The sequence below is a fragment of the Diabrotica undecimpunctata genome, chromosome 9 (genome assembly GCF_040954645.1).
Source record: "Diabrotica undecimpunctata isolate CICGRU chromosome 9, icDiaUnde3, whole genome shotgun sequence".
Taxonomy (NCBI): domain Eukaryota; kingdom Metazoa; phylum Arthropoda; class Insecta; order Coleoptera; family Chrysomelidae; genus Diabrotica; species Diabrotica undecimpunctata.
The window spans coordinates 74,734,877-74,753,467 of NC_092811.1; the positions used below are offsets into that span (position 1 = coordinate 74,734,877).

General features: G+C 32.6%; 1 protein-coding gene across 1 annotated transcript; it reads right to left on the reverse strand.

The window, feature by feature from the left end:
• Positions 1 to 376: 376 nt before the first annotated feature.
• LOC140451158 (uncharacterized) lies at positions 377 to 1,042 on the reverse strand. The gene has a single exon (XM_072544891.1). It carries the CDS (start codon positions 1,040 to 1,042, stop codon positions 377 to 379), a length of 666 nt encoding a protein of 221 aa, XP_072400992.1.
• Positions 1,043 to 18,591: the final 17,549 nt, after the last annotated feature.

The following is an 18,591-nucleotide window of genomic DNA, read 5'->3' on the forward strand; positions in this document are numbered from 1 at the left end:
GAGGTTAATATTTCGGATCTTTGTTTTTTTCTTCCACCCTTCTTCGGAACAGATATCTTTTGTTTTTCTTTCGGTAAAGGCAAGATATCGCTGAATGAAACATTTTCGGTATTTTCACATATCTGGTTTTCTTTGAAAGGGCCTGGTTGGGGTTCCAGTAAATCTTCTTGAATAGTTTGTGAAAGACCTTCTTGGCTATTATTTTGTTGAGTTTGATTATCGCTTGAACTGTAAAAGTCTTCTTCATTAAATGTATTTCGGTTGAATGGAAAAATTCCGGTCTTCTCAAAACCGTTTGCAGCTTTGTCTATGCTTGCAACTCTAGTATACGCCTTTGAGAATAAAGTGCTTATATGGCACATTTCAATTTTCTCATTCAGGGTTGAGATTTTAAAAACGAATCACATTCAACGTCATATGCTCGCTTCAATGATGAGAAAAAGCTAACGTCTAGTGGTTGCAGACGATGCGAGGTATGTGGAGGTATTGACAGCATAATGATACCATTTTCTTTGCAAAAATTATAAATTGCAATAGAGCAATGACTGGAGTGATTGTCCAGCACCAGTAAAATGGGATCATCTCTTGTAGGTTTATTGGTTTTCGCAAAATGTTGAATGCAAAACAGGAACACTTCTTCGTTCATCCAACCGCTTTTTGAACAGGAGTACAAAGAACCTGGAGGCCCATCCTTTTCTAAAGCAGGATTTCTTCTCAGTCTTGGATAAATGAATAGTGAAGGTGTAAAAGATCCGCTGGCACTCATACAACAGCATACCGTCACGTTCTTGCCTCTTTCTCCACTTGTAACGGCTCCAACTTGTTTTTGGCCTCTAGGTCCAATGATCCGATTAGGCCTATTTACGTTTGTAATGCCAGTCTCATCGACATTAAATATTCGAGTAGGTGGAAACTTGTATTCATCGTACAGCTTATCCAAATTGTTATAAAACCTTGAGACTCGATCCTTATTGAAATCTTGAATGCGATTAAGACTTGTTGCTTCAGGTTTACGGAAACTTAACTCAGGATGCCTTGACATGAATCGATATAACCAGTCTTTACCTGCTTCTTATTTTTCTCTGTTGAAACTATGTTTTAAGTTTAATTTCTCTGCATAGGCGAAGGCCTCTTTTCGCAACTGAATTGGGGTTAATCCATAAAATATTTTAGATAACGTTAGTAAATGACGACTCATTTCTTCTTCCTGTTCATTTGAAAAGAGAGTGTTTGCACCCAGCCTGCCTTTGTAAAAGCCTCTAGAGACTCTGTTTTGTAATGTTGTAACAGGTATATTAAATTGGCGTGCAGCTTCCCTTAGGCCATAACGTCTTTCTTCAATTGCCTTTAGAGCAGCTTTCATTTGATCATCAGTCCATGAAAATTTGTTGGTACTTCGTTTCCGTTTAAAAGGCATCTGAAAAAGATACAAATTTTTAAATAAGCAAAAGAAAAGCAAAAATGTAAAGAATCTAAGCCAAATTATTAAAAGAGTAAACGCGAACACTTGGCTGGTAATCGCGAACATCTGTTCGTGATTACCCGATTTGGAAAGGAATATGAAGAAACGAAACAATCATAATATAAATGCATTTAACTTCTCTGTAATAGGACAATTTTATAGGTTAAATAATAGTAATTTAACTAACTCTAACAATTTAAATGAAACCATCAAGTGTTTAGGTACATACCTTATTTTCTGAATTGCTAAAGCAAGCACCCAAAAACAAATAAATCGCTGTAAAAAATTCCACAAATACGGGGCAATTGTGTATCTATGCCACCACGTGCAGACTAGTAGGAAGCACGAAATGAAGTTTACAACGGAATGATACAGATGACGTACGCATGTATTCTGTGATGTTCGCAATCACCCGCTGTTCGCTATTTCCCGTCGTTCCCCTACTTGTGAATGTTTTATCTTCTATTTAGGGGTATTATGTAATCAATATAGACCACATATACACACTGGAACAACTGTTGGAAAAGAAAAAACCAAAAAATAGAGATATACACTTGGCATTTGTGGACCTGAGAAAGGCGTATGACTCTGTACCAAGGTCAGAACTATGGGAGGCAATGTACAAATTAGAAATACAGACGGAACTCATAGAAGCTACAAAAGCTCTGTATAAAGAAAATAAAGTGTCCATTAAAATGGAAACAAGAATCATAGGAGACTTCACCACAACAAAAGGGCTCCTGCAGGGTTGTTCCACATCTCCAACCCTATTCAAAATATACTTAGAGAAAGCCTTGACTACATGGAAAAGAAAATGTGAAGGCATAGGAGTACCGGTACGGAACGAATACCTATATACGTTAAGTTTTGCAGACGATCAAGTAGTGATTGCACAAGACCAAGACGACCTCAGCTACATGATGAAAAAATTACAAGAAGAATATACCAAGGCTGGCCTAGATATTAACCTCGCGAAAACAGAGTACCTATCTACAAGTAAAGAAGACATAGAAGATCTACAGATTGATGACAACGTAACAATCAAAGGAAAGGATAAATTCAAATACCTGGGGTTTATAATCACGAAAAAGGCAACAACAGAGGAAGAAATTACACAAAGATTATGACAAACAAGAACAGCAATCCGACAACTTAACTCAGTATGGTGGGATAGACACCTAAATATGAAGACAAAAACGCAGATTTATAAAACATGAGTGCGAAGTATTATGACATATGGGGCTGAAAATTGGATCATAAACAAGAAAAACAGCAGTAAGATAGTAGCAACAAAGATGGAATGCCTCCGAAGATGCTGCAGAGTAACAAGAATGGATAGGAGAAGTAATGACGAAATAAAGCAAAGAACATCAACAGAAACAGACATACTAACATATATAGAACAAAAAAGACTAAAGTGGTATGGACATGTAAGAAGAACTAGCGACAGCAGATGGATAAAGAGAATAACCGAATGGAGCCCCATAGGAAGGAGGAAAAGAGGACGACCCCGAAAATCCTGGAGGAACGAAGTAGACGACGCCATGAGTAAGAGAGGACTAAATGATGGAGAATGGAACAACAGAGAGAGATAGAAACGGTTGAGCGAGGGAAGGCAGTGAATACTGTAGAATCCCTAAATATATATATGTAATCAATATAAGTGGAGTTAGTCTCAAATTTGCAATGATTTTTAAAAGCAATATTGATTGCTGTATTGAAGCTGATTGTACTTTATATGTTCAGTTTAAATAATTAAACCTTGTCACTTCAGAAAAGAGCCATTTGAAGGGCAAAGTCGTCTAAGAAGGTGGGATGAATCTTGTATCACCCCACATTCACACAGGTTAACCGGTGTTTGCAGGCAAGAGCCGTCCTGGAAGATTTTAGGGAGATAGCTACCATAAGGAAATTCCTCTCGAGGGTTCAGATGGCGAGGAGCAGGTTATTCATTTGCGGATGTTGCGAATCTAGACTTGGTTTCTTTCGTTCTCTAGCTACTTATCTTTGGATATTAGGTGGTTTGATAGCTACGATATTCTAGAGCTTATGTATGGATGTGAGTCTTAATATCCGCTGAATTTGGCTGACTAATTTATAGCAAAATCTACGTATTAAGTATGTGTTGGTGTCTTCCATACTGGCAAAGTATATTCTGCAGCAAAACGTAGAGTGCAAGCGTCTACGTCTACGTCTACGTTTTAAGGGTTGACGGATGTGCTTCCCATTTTTAGCTGAAAAGTTTGCGAAGAATATTATTTTTCTGGTTGTAGTTTGCCATTTACTTTTAAACAAAGTTCTGTGAATGACAAGGTGTGATACAAATTATCTTCAAGGTATTTATAGCAAGTCCAGAGTTTAAGAATTTCATGACACTATTGGATGTTCAGATTTGTGAAAGCGTCTCTGTTAGGGACATTGAAGGAGCACACCTGACTCTTTCCGGGGTTTGGCTTAAAATTGATTCATAGTCTATTTTTATTATACTTTGATAAAATAAAGGCAGATATCGAGCACAGTTTTATTAATTAAATCTTGCCCAGGTACTTTAGCTCCCTAGAGCATCTTCAGGGGCATCTAAAATAAGCCAAGAAACGTTTTTTTAAATGAAGAAATTGATTAACCTTGATAAAAACTCGAAGTTAATGGATGATAAAAGTTTTTTGTGATTAACGTTTTAGACTTACTTTGTCAATTTTGGGCTATCCAAAAATAATTGCAGAATGTCATAAACACAAAATTAAACATAAAGTTGAACATAACACTACACTAGACAAGGACAAACAGTTTAAAATTATTTAAAAAAGTCGGAGCTATTCTGGTCGGCAACAGGAGAGAGAATGGCTCCCGGTATTAACGGAAATGTTAAGGTGACATGTGACATGACAGCTTGGATGGGCAGTCACAATCATGTAGATCTGATGTAGGCATTTCAAAATTCTATGTAACTACGCATTGACCAAAGGTCCAACTGACACTACTACAGGAAATTAACTGATGAAATATGACATATAGAATATTTTAACTAGATTAATCTAGTTAATTTCCTATAGTAGTGTTAGTTGGACCTTTGGTTAATGCTTAGTTACATAGAATTTTAAAATGTGCAGATCACATTTACATGATTGTGACTGCCCATCCAAGGTGTCATATGTCACATGTCACCTTAACATTTCCGTTAATACCGGGAGCCATTCTCTCTCCTGTTGTCGACCAGAATGTATCTTCGACTTTTTTAAATAATTTTAAACTATTTGTCCTTGTCTAGTGTAGTGTTATGTTCAACTTTTCTTCAAACGTCTTAAAAACGTTTCTTGGCTTATTTCAGATACCCCTGAAGATGCTCTAGGGAGCGAAAGTACTTGGGCAAGATTTAATTAATAAAACTGTGCTCGATATCTGCCTTTATTTTATCAAAGTTTATTTATTCGAGCATTCAACCTTGTATCTATTTTTTTATTGTGTTTAAGATATGATTTAGATTTTTTTCCACTTCAGCAACAAAAGTTTTTGGTTCTGCAACAGGAGCTGTATCGTCTACGTAATAAAAGTCGTAGTATTTACTGGTATGGGTTGTGTAAATGTTCTATTATCGGTAAAATTATATTAAGGATTATGTGCAGAAGTATTTTATATAGCTGACAAAATAAATATATTGACCGATAGCTTTTGTGGTCGTTGGAGTTTTTGCCAGGTTTAAGCCAGGTAACAACTTTGTCTTTGCTTTGCTTGTCTGCAGACTTTGGATATCAGTAATTGTTGTGTTTTTGGTACAAATTTTATAATAAGCTTTGTGCTCAGATCCTCAGTCAGGAACCGTAATATTGTTCATTATATACGTAGATAGTGAATCCAAGCTCAACATAGTTGAAAGGTTCCCTCAGCTGACTGGTTTTGACCTCTCTCATTTAAGTTTTTCTTTACTTCTTTACCGGCAGAGATAGCACTTGTATTGACATTAGGTTTGGCCCTCTATATGTTTCCTGCACTAGAAATACGTCACATTTGTGCTAAGCGCACATGTCTGATACAGTTAAGTAAAGTAAAGTGTCTTTATCTCTAGATATGCCCTTAATATTTATAGACATAATTAGAATAGTTGGTCCTAAAAGGACCGATTTGACAAAAATCATATTGAACAGGTGATTAGCCGATTAATTAATTATTCAATACCCAGGGTACGTCCGATTACGGTGGTCTTAAAAAAGTATATTTAAAAGAAAAGCCTTAAGGTATTTTTAGATTCTATGGAAATTAGAATTTAGGGAAATCAGCAAATTAAAAAATACAGCCATAATTCTGACCAACTTGATACAAACAGTTGTCCCCTCTTCAACTTATTCAGTTACAGGCTATAACATGTAAATGCATAACTGTTTTATTGTCAGATAAAATAAATTTCCGTCAAGTAACGGTCGAATCCATCACTTACTTAAAGAGTAGGAAAAGACATGCTTATGCTTTAGAGTACGGGTACTTTATTACAAAGTACCCTTTGCTGTTGGCAATTAGTTTCTCACTTTCTCACCGATGGATCTCCCTTTCCTCATCAATAATGTTCTCGCTCGATACTGTCTGAATATCTTAGTCTACGATATTTAGATTTCACTATATGCTCTACATTTCTTGGCAATATTTCTAATGGCTTTTCTAGTAATACTGATCTAATTAATACCTGAGTTTTACTTACATTGTTTTGTCAGCGTTCTCGTCATGTATCCAGTCAATAGAATTGGTTTAATCACTATTTTATATATCCTGACAACGTTATCTACGATACCCAAAATGCTGCAATCTTTCAAAATTATATGGGTTTATTGTTACGTTATGCCCTACTCTACATCCTTTCTTTTGTATGTTAAAGAACATTGATTTGGTTTTCGGATTACTGACTATAAGACCGTTTTTTTGCTGCTTGTAGCATTATTCTATAGCATTCTAATATTTAATCTATGGATTAAACCGGATAACAAATAGATATTCTTCACTTTCTCTCGAGAAATATTATTCTAACATACAAAATCCTATTAAATTTCCAAAACCTTCCTTGAATATTATATTCATTTATGAGGGGCAGAAGCAATATCAGTACTATAATAAGGCGTATAGTCCTGGACTGGCTAACCGTTGGATAATAGGAAGCATGAGTGTAGCAGTTTTAATGTTTTCCTGACTGCTACCAGGGATCGGGGAGCAGAGATATCAGTACTAAGTTAATGCATATAGGAATTGTTGCTTGAACTTTATTATTATTAAATAGCACTATATTTCCTATTAAAATCGTCATGACTTTACAGTAAAACAAATTTTCGAACGTTGGTTATGGAAACGTTAAGGACATACCACCAAGTTCCCTATGTCGATATCCCGCAAAATAGTTGTAATAATGATAATCGAACTAAAAAAACAGAGATTAAAATAGGCGTCAAGAAACTGTGTTATAAAACAGTCGAATAAATACAGATTCTCGATTTAAATATTCAAAAAATTAATGAACAGCTTACTAAAATAGAAACGACGCATATTTAAGATGCAATCCATTAATGGACCAAGGTACAAAGCACTCCTAGCATATGCTAATGATATTGATCTCATAAGAAACTCTCTCCAGTCTGCAAACGACATCTTTAACAAAGTGAAGAGAGTACGAAAAATGTTTCACTTAAAATCAACAAAATGAAAACCAAATACAAGCGAATCAAGAGAAGAGAGCAATTCAATACATCTAGATAAAATAATAAAGTCAACAACTACAATTTCGAAAGTATGGAATATTCTAACTATCTTAGATCAATATTCACGGTTAATAATAATGTCACTAAAGAAGTACAGAGTATATTTCTTCTAAAAATTTTTAACCTCATTATTATATCACTACAAATCCGTATAGAATAAGACATATACTGAATAAAGAAAGCTCTTATAACGATATTGTTCAGGAAAATAAATCGCTTAAGGTAGATCGGACACATGCATAGACGCCAAGATGTCAAACTTGTAAAACTGGTATGGAAGAAACTTAGCACAGAAGAATGTCACTTGGGTGTCCCAGTATACAATGGAGAGAAAACATCCAATCATATCTTAGAAAATTAACATTTCATTGAAGATTCGTGGAAAATCGATCAACTTGGAAAAAAGTTGTAGTTAGCGAAGACCCACACAGTGTTGTACCGCTACGTAATGATGAAAATAAAGAAGAAAGAGAAACAGTGACAAAAAGTAACAAAAATGGACTAATGGAGCACAGCTGCTTCAAAATCTTGATAAGAAATACAATAGATGATTGATGGATTCGAGAAACTTGAGACTTGAGAATGGCACTTTGCCGAAACAGCTGTAGTGATAAGATACAATTAATTTGGTGTAAGTTTTGAAAACAAAGTTTTTAGTATTTTGTTGTTAAATAAAATGGAATTAACATACAACATTATATACGCTATAATAACTAGACAACTTGTATGATACGGACATATAAGGAGAAAGTTTCATGAAACAATAAACTGCCCAATATTCGTTATGAGTGAAATCGATATGAATAAAGAAAATGAGGAAAACTATGGCAAAAGGTAAAAAAAAAGTAGTGATTAAAAAATGAGAGAGGTACCGTGTGGACAACATGTGCTTAATTATGAACGAATTGAGATAAATAATCAGAAGACGACAAAGAACATTTTAAATTGATAAATCTATACAATTTTTAACAAAGCATATTTATAGGTCATTTTCAGAGCCAACGTGCTAATTGTAAGTAAAATGAAACTTTTTAAGGTTTTTAATGTTTGTATGAAAGATGAAACCGTATGACACATAACCGTGAAATTTATATACCAACCTATAAATCTCTTTTTTAAGAATACTGACACCTACACATTATCACAATACTACATATCATAATACTAAGAAGTTTGTTATTTTAATCTAAGAATAATCTCAATCTAATAACCATACTCAATTTCTTATTTGTAAACATTGACTTTTATCTATTTAGTTTAGTCCTATCTTTTTGCTTTATCTGTTAATGATTTCTATAAGAATTTGTAAATCGTCTATATTTTCTGTCATAATTGGGGTTGAGTCTGCAAATTTTATGTTATTAATGATGTTCACTCCATTCCTTACTTCGTTCCCATTGTGTCTCCTAAAATATTAGTTGGGAGTACACATTAAATAATTGTGGTGACAACACACATCTCTGGCTGACTCTTTTTTGAATTAATATTTTGGTATCTAGGTGTATGTGTTTTAATGCATGTATGGGCTTACCAGGTTGAACTATGTCAAATACTTTTGAAAATCTATATTAGATATGAATACGTTTTCATTATAATCTCTGCATTTTTGTAATAGTTCCACCATTGCGCATAATGCTATTTTGTTCCCAATCCACCTCTAAATCCAAACTATGTGTTGATAAATAATTAAATTTTGATAATCGTTACAAATCAAGTCTTTTAGTGACATATTATTCTTTTAATTTTTACTTCATATTTAATGTCTATATTTTGTTAGTTATTTTTAGAGTAAATATATGATGACTAAAATCTAATTGATCAAGAGTAGTGAATCGATGCCAAGAGACGCTATTCTATGAAGCTACCCTTCACGACGCCATCTTGTGGCGCTAGTTCCGTGACGCTCACCTCAGCATTTTACTGTAGAGAGAAAAAAGTAATACAATGCCAGTATAGAAGCTTCGCTTCAAAAATATGCCATAAGCAAAGATATAAAAGTATTCTTGTCATTATATTATATTGCATACTGCATTATTAACAAAATTTTTCATAATACATTCTAATATACGCTTTCTCCTGCCGCTAACGAACAGAAGTTTTTATTAACTTGTCGGTAATATAATTATGTAGGAATTTAGATTTTTAACTTCTTACCATAATGCTAGAGTACAAAAGTAGTTATACTCTACTGTATTTTTTTCATGGGGGTTTTATTTTTTAACTGTGTGATGGATTCTTGTATTTCAGTTCGTACGATTTGCGTTAATAATTTAATAATATTTCTGGAGTTACAAGTTTATACTCAGTTTCTGTTGTTCCGTTTAGTTATCTGAGATATGTTCTTCATTCTTCTCTAGGGATGTACTTAATCTCAATCAATTTTTTGATTTGGTTTTTGCCCTCTTTCATATCTGTTTTAAACCCCCCGCCGGACTTTTAGGTCTTCATTTTATATAAGCATTTTTTTCTTAGCATTTCACTTTTACCTCTTTTAATAAAGTGTGTTTATTTTTCTTTCTCAAAGAGCCTCTTTTATTTTTGTTTTTATGTTGGTATTATAATTTTTCAAATTAATTCGACATTATTCCCACTTGATTCTTTTGTTTCAGTTATTGCTCTAGCCTAATTTGACATTTTTTTCCTTCAAATCATCAAATTTTTATGGTTTGTTTATATTTAGTTATAGTAAAAATCATATTTCCCACTAAGCTTAACATATGCAGCAGCAGTGTCATTAAACCGAAATAATCCAGTTGTGCATAACGTTTTTGCTGATCGATTTACAAATAAATTTTAACAAACACATCAAATTGATCATTTTTTTTACTTTCGTATACGGTCATACTTATCCAAATTAAATTTTCAATTTCCAAAAACTTATGATACCTCCTCAATCCACAACCCTGCGCCATGGACAATATCTATTCCGGCTATCGACATCAGTCTAACAAACCTAAGAAAATCAGAGATATCATCAACCGTCATTAAACAAAAGTTTCATCCACTATTAAACAGATATGGCAATACCTACAACGTATACACCGATGCGTCAAAAAATGAAGACATAGTTGGGGCAGCAATTTATTCGGAAGACATCTCAGTTAGTTTCAAATTGTCGTCAATTACAACCATCTTTTCGGCTGAATTATTCGCAATTCTAAAAGCACTATCGTTAATACAAAACAAAAACCAAGAGAGATGTATAATAATCACAGATTTTTTAAATTCATTATCCTCACTGACTCAATTGTACTGTGAGATCCCCCTTCCACTTCTTATTAAAAAAGAACTTAAAAACATTTCAAATAAGAACATTCAAGTTCATTTTTTATGGGTGCCTTTTCATGTCAGAATTAAAGGTAACGAAGTTGTAGATAAACTAGCTAAAAACGCACCAACTAACCTGATGTCCGAAGAAAGTAACATATTGGTACAAAACGATTTAAAACCATACTTAAAACACAAAATAATTCAAAAATGGCAACAAACTTGGAACAACACTCCATCAAGGCTATACGAAGTCAACAAACATCCACATCTTTGGAAACCAAAAATAAAAGACAGAAGAGAGCATGTGATACTTACCCGTCTCCGTATCGGCCATACACGACTTACTCATGGCTATGTACTACAGCGCAAAAATAAACCAGTTTGTGAAGTATGCAACCGTGTTCTAACGGTAAAACATTTTTTAATACAGTGTCTTAAATATGACAGTGAACAACTCAAATATAGCATACCTAACTGCCTTAGAAGAAAATACAGATACCCAAAGAATAATTTCTTATCTTAAAGACTGTCAACTTCTTCATAAGATTTAAAACATACATTGTAATACACATACATATTATTATTATTATTAATTGTAAACTAATGTATATATACTATTTGTATCAACTGTAACATTAATCTAAATACACTAATGCCTCTGCGTGGTAGATGCGTTAAAAAAAAGGTATTTATATTAGATTATAGATTATATTAGATTTATATTAGATTAGATATTCAGTTTTGTGAAAGCGCCTGTCTTAGACAAATTGAAGGAGCGCTCCTAAGATTTTTCGGGGTTTGGCTTAAAATTAATTCGTAGTTTATTTTTATTATATATAAGGCATCATTTAGATTTTTTTTCACTTCAGCAACAAAAGTTTTGGTTGTGCAATATATCGTCTACATGAAAGTCCTAGTATCTACTGGTATCGGTTAATCATTTGTGTAAATGTTATACAGTGTAGGTGCCATTACGCTACCCCAAGCGAGACCATTCATCTACGTTCTTCATCTTACCATTGAATTATACGAAAAATCTTCTGTTCTGTAGATATACGCCGATAAAACAAGTGATGTTTTTATCTAAGGCGATGTCATACAGTTTTGGAGAAACGTCCTCTAATTTAATATGTCGTAAGTGGTATTTAGATTGGCAAATACCACCCCTGATACCCGATATCTTTCGTATTCGGCATATCTTTCGTACCCGTTGTTGCTTTTTGCAAAAACGGGTACGTTATTACGTACGTTAATAAGTATTACGAATAAAAATAAATAAGCAAGTGATCTATATTTAAACCAAGTGACAGAAAAAAGGATATTACTTATATATACATTTACTTCTAAATTAAAAATTAAATTTTGATATGCCTGACAACAAAAGATACAAAAATACAATTATTTAAAGTTGAAAATAGTGATAGCTTGTACAAGCGACAAAACATTTAAAACAATAAGGCCGAACGTATTATATGTAATTGTAATAGATATGTTGCCGGGAATCAAGTTACCCTAAGGTACCGAAATATTTCTTCTTTTAGTATCTGCCATAAGTGTATCCATGTTTTTATGTGTATCTAAAATATAGTATATAGGATATTGAATTCCCTACATTTAAAAATCGAAATATTGAAATAAGACAGTAAAAAATTGGAATTTTAAGAATGATTTATAAATTGTTATAATTTAAATTTTACTACTTCATGAAACAAATATTTTATACGTCATAAATTGTAGCAATCGAAACATCGGAACGTACATTTACATAATAAATATTTCAGTGGCAACGCATTTAAAAAAAATACTAATAAATAAAAATGAACTCTTGCCTTTTTTAAGTTTATAATAGACACTACTTAAGTTTAAAAATAATTAAAGCAAGTAATATAAATTACCACCGTAAAATATTTAACTACATTAACCAAGTATTTGTGAAATTTCTCGATGACTAAATTGATTGATATTTAAATAAATTTGAAGTTCCCCAACGTACCTGCCGTAAAATTTGAAAGTCTACGACTAATCAAATTATTGGCAACATCGCAAGAGTTTAGTTGTGTACGCGAAAAAATATATACGGATCCCAAAAGTGTTTTAACCTATTACAGAGTTCACTTAATCCTACATGTTGCTCGGAGTCTACATAAAGCGCTACGCAGATAATAATATACACGGTGTATATTCTACTGAAGTTAGTATAATACCGTTTTAGAACGGAGCTTACATTAACTGCTAGATGTAATATATATATATATATATATATATATATATATATATATATATGCAAATACTTTTTTCTTTTTGGGTGTGGAATATATGGAAGGGCATAAAAATACACACTTGTGTATTTTTATGCAACGTGTATTTAAAACTAACCTTTGAACTCACTAAGATTTTTAAAGACTTTAAGAATATCAAAATAGCTAACAAGAACATCAAAACCATACGTCAGCTGTATAGCAAAATAAAACAACCCCTAACCACTCTAGAGACTACAGATGTTGTTTATTGCATTCAATGTACTGAATGTCCATCCACCTACATTGGAGAAACTGGAAGGAATCTGTCTAGCCGTATCATTTTCCATAAGAGTGATTGTGGATTAAACAAACCTACTTGTGCTTTGGCAGAGCATACTATCGATCTAGACCATAAGATAGATTTCAACAATGTAAAAATATTAGCCAGAAAGAAAAATAAATTTAAGAGAACTTTCTTAGAGATGGTACATATCAGCAAGAGTGATAATAACAATCTTAATAAGAGATCTGAGATCCAGAATCTTAGCAAAATTTACAATTTTATATTGACTTTTGACTGAGCTATTTTGCATCTCAGAGTTTTCTTTGTTTCTTTTCTTTTTTTTTAATTTCATTATTAATTGAATATTTGTGATCAAACTTTAGTTACTAATTCAGTTTTGTTTTGTTTGAGTTATTATTTTTTCTAAACCTATTTACTAAATACTATTTTCTTTCGATTGCTTATGTTATAAATAACATTTTTAATTTCCCGCTTAATTTCAAGTTGGTAATACAGTTGGTAGTACTCAAAATTCATAAACAGTATTTTGTGAGACGTTATTTTCAAAGTTGTTTTTTGTATTTTCTCCAAACTATTTAAACAATAATTGTCCACCCACTTTCTCTTTCTGCTCGTGAAATGTGACTGAAATCAACCTTGCAACAACGACTGTTTTAACATGTCGTCCTTCATTTTGTTTTTAACTTTTAACGTATTTATTAATTTTTAAAGTGTTTTCTTAACAGTACCATTTTTAAGTTTAGTTGCAACTTCAGTATTATCATGTTATTTAACGTTGTTGTTTATGCCACGAATCTTACATTCGGGTAAGTTTTTTATAGTTTTTTATAGCCTTTTTTGGCACCATTCAAATTGTTACAACATAGTAATTTTCTTTGTAGACCTTGATAAAGGTGGCAAAAAAGCACCGAAAGCTTGAATTCAGAATAAATAGTACGCCTTAGCAAAGCTCTATTTTTTGTTGACTACCACACCCAAAAAGAAAAAAGTATTTACATATATTTTTTACAAAGTAGTCAAAAAACTTTAGACTACTTTTTCTTACTATATGTATATATACATACATATAAGGGCACAAAAGAAAACGGAATATGGCGACGACGATACAACTCTGAACTATACAAAATATAGCAGGATCCGGATATTATAACATTCATTAAAATAGGACGGCTTCGTTGGATAGGACATGTAGAAAGAAATTGAAGAAGGCGAAATACCAAACAAAATATTCAAACAGATGCCAGTAGGAAAAAGAACAAGAGGAAGACCGAAACTGAGATACTTAGAACAAATAGAAAATGATGATGATATATATATATATATATATATATATATATATATATATATATATATATATATATATATATATATATATATCTACGGCATAAAGTGGACTCCGCCCATGTTAAAATTCAGGTTCAAGTGAGCTCCGTGGTCAAGTGGCCACCGATATACGGAGCTCACTTGACCATTCCATAATATTGGCTCTGTCGATTCGTCAACATGTATAGTTTCACAATTTTTAAAAATTTTCTGGAGCCATTAAGTACCCCTGTATCTATATCGCTTACTTCACGTGTATATATTATAGGGGTCGTTCAGATCTTGTTCCGTGTATATTGGAACCATACGTATATCGGTTTAAGTAAGCTCTGATAGTTTGGCAACTATGGGATTAAGCCGTTTATTTCCAGCGTATATTCTAAACGGTTCATATAGACTCCTTACTTTTGTTATCATTCATACGCATTACAGTATGTAACAGATATGTGTACTACCAAATACCTGTTTTTGGTAGGTACGTGCTTTTCTAAAAATAGATTTATAGATACAAAAGGATTTCATTACCAAGTTGGATGTATTTTTTCATATGCGAAAATTTCCTAATGCATTTTGTTAACGTGAGTATGTCTTTATACGTTTTATTTAAGAATCCGGTTAATAAGAACTTCTTTTATTTCATCCATTGTTTCAAGATATCTTATATACAGCTTTTTTGTTATTTTATTTCTTCTATTTTATTATTTTATATTTTTCTAGATTCTATTTCTTATTATTCTATTTTTTAATTCTGGATAGAAGGTTATCTCAAAATAAATATTTAAGTGCTAAAATACGAGTAAGTACATATTTTTTTGTTAAAATGGGTAGTAGTGCACAAAAAAGGGAAGAATGATTAATTTTTCAAACATGAATTATACCACTTCACCAATATTACATATTTCTGAATGTTTTATCTCGTATTTAGGGGTAATATGTAATCAATATAGGTGGAGTTAGTGTCAAATTTGCAATGATCTTTGTAAGTAATAGCTTACTGACTGTACTTTACGTGTTCAGTTCACATAAATAAACCTTGTCCCTTCAAAAAGAGCGATTTGAACGGTAAAGTTAACTAAGAAAGTGTGGTAAGTCTTGTACCACCCCACATGCACACAAGTTAACCGGTGTTTGCAGGCAAGAGTCCTCCTGGCAGATTTAAGGAAGATAACTACCATAAGGAAGTTCCTTTCGAGGGATCAGATGGCGAGGAGCAGCTTATTTTTGTTTGTATATCTTGCAGATGTGTTGATGTAGCCAGTTTTTCCTTGATTCTAGTCATAAAATGGGCTGGTATTCGTGGAGTGGATGTCACGAATCTGGACTTTGTTTTTTTTGCTCTCTAGCTACTTATCTTCGGATATTAGGTGGATTGATAGCTACGATATTGTAGAGCTTATGTATGGATGTGAGTCTTAATATTCCCTGAATTTGGCTGACTAATTTATAACTAAATATTTTATAAGTTATTTAAATAACTATTTATCAGCGTCATTTAGATTAACAAATACCACTCCTCATACCTGATACTTTTCGTACTTCTCTTCGCTGTGTTGGGCAAGATTTAGTATTTGTGACATATATGATCTAACCTGTCATATATAGCCACTTTTGTCTTTTAATTTGAGTTTTTCTTCTATTATCGGTTTATATTAAGGATCATGTATAGAAGTATTCTGTATAGCTGACAAAATAAATAGATATATTGGCCGATAGCTTTTGTGGTCGTTGGAGTTTTTGCCAGGTTTAAGCAAGGCAACAACTTTGTCTTTGCTTTGCTTGTCTAAAGATTTGGATATTAGCCATTGTTGTATTTTTAGTTCAAATTTTATAGTTAGTTTTGTGCTCAGATCCTCAGCCAGGAGCCGTAATATTGTTCATTATATACGTGGATAGCGGATCCAAGCTCAACATCGTTGAAAGGTTCTCTCAGCTGACTGGTTTTGTTTTCTCTCATTATAAGTTTTTCTTTGCTTCTTTGCCTGCATTTAATATGTAATTTTCAGCGATTAGCTTAATACCAAATACCATAGGATTGGCCATCTATGTGCTTCCTGCATTTTGTTAAGCGCATATGTAAAGTGGAGTGTCTTTATCTCTAGATATACTCTTAATATTTTTACATATAATGAGAATAATTGGTCCTAAAAAGGACCGATTTGACAAAAAACATATTGAACGGGTGATTTAAGAATTAACGATTACTTAATTATTCATTACCCAGGGTACGCCCGATTACGGTGGTCTTATTAGTACTTCAATTTTCGTGAACGCTTCTACTTTAAACTTCATAAAAAAAATGACTAATCTTTCACTTTTCTGTTACTGTTATATTAAGACGATATTTCGAGTCAGATTTGTATAGTAATAACTATAGTCAATATATAGTCTCTATAAGTAAATGAGTTTGTGGTATCGGTTACAACTCATATACAGTGATAAGTGCCTTAAGAACCGGCAAAATAACGCAAAAGATAGAAAACATAACACGTTGTGAAATAAAAAGAGATGAAAGTAGTAGAGGTGGGAAATTATCGATAAAAACCTCTTATTTTAAATTAAATTACATTAGGACTATCGATAGTTTTCCACCTTTAGACGTTAGCTTATGAGCTAGTTGACTTCAGTCATAATATTACAAGTATGACGTCGACGTACATTTTTTAAATTTCGCATAAAGTAAAAACTGATTGAAGGCAATAATGCAAATGTAAGTAAACAGTTTAATTAGTAGTAATTTGATAATTAATTCTGTTTTGACGAATACAGAATAACACGCTATGATAACTCTGTATTGAGAAGAGTGTATGCGACGTCTCAAATCATAGTTTATTATTGATCAATACTTTAATTTTGGATAAAAAAATACTCCTACTTAAACTATTTTTACTTACATTACGTGATACGTATTACTATGACTGAAGTCAACAAGCTCATAAGCTAACGTCTAAAGGTGGGAAATTTTCGAAAATTCTAATGTAATGTAAAGTAAATTATAGGTTAATATCGATAATGTCTCACCTCTACTACTTTCAGCTCTTTTTATTTCACAACGTATTATGTTTTCTATCTTTTGCGTTATTTTGCCGGTTCTTAAGGCACTCATCCCTGTATATTGATAATGAGGAAATAAACAGGTTAAAATAGGTGTAGAAAATTTTACCTACATATATCGGCACCATTGTTCAGGAGATGGGTTTATCCCCGGGATCAAAGGTTACATACTTTTACAGGCGTATTCTAGGTTCTATTTATATATTTTTATTACTAAAAAAGTGTATTTATAATAAAGGCATTAAGCTATCTGTAGATTCCATGAATATTAGAATCTATGGAAATTAGCAAATTAAAAAATACAGACATAATTCTGAATGACCAACTTGAGACAAACAGTTATCCCCTTTACAACTACGACGAAATCTTTATAATATATCTGATGCATTGATATTAAAGTGGAGTAAAATACTTGGTAGATAATATTTATTTGTTTTGAGTATACTTATTTTACAACCTAGTACATAAAATTATACATACATACTGTTATACATACTGTTACTATATGGAGTTGAAGCCTGGACACTGACGCAAGCCACTGAAAAACGAATCGAAGCCTTCGAGATGTGGATATACAGAAGGATACTAAAAATATCTTATGTGGACCATGTTACCAACGTTGAGGTCCTACAGCGCATGACAAAATAAAAAGAAGTGCTTAATTTAATTAAACAACGTAAGCTTGAGTACCTCGGGCACGTGATGCGGAACGAAGAAAAATATCGAATTCTTCAACTTGTTATGCAGGGTAAAGTATTTGGCAGAAGAGGACCGGGACGCCGTCGTATCTCGTGGTTGAAAAATCTCCGACAATGGTTTGGGATGACCTCAGCGGAGCTGTTTCGCAGAGCAGTCAACAAAACCATGATAGCCTTGATGATCGCCAACATCCGGACCGGATAAGGCACTGAAGAAGAAGTACATAAAAAAATAAATACTTGTGTGCTCAGTGCTTTCTAAGTCTGTAAAACATAAACATGCTTCCATATTAGATTATACATTTATTAAGAATGTCCACTCTCTGAATTGAAGTTTTTATCTTAAAATATGACTGTGTCCCACAATCTTTCACAAAAGTTATTCTTTTCTAAAATTTTCTGAATAAGGTTCAATAGGTTTTTATATTTTGTTTTAAGTTTTAATCTTTAAATCGGAGTTCATTTTTTGAAAAACTATAAACATGTGACAACAAATTGCTATATGAAC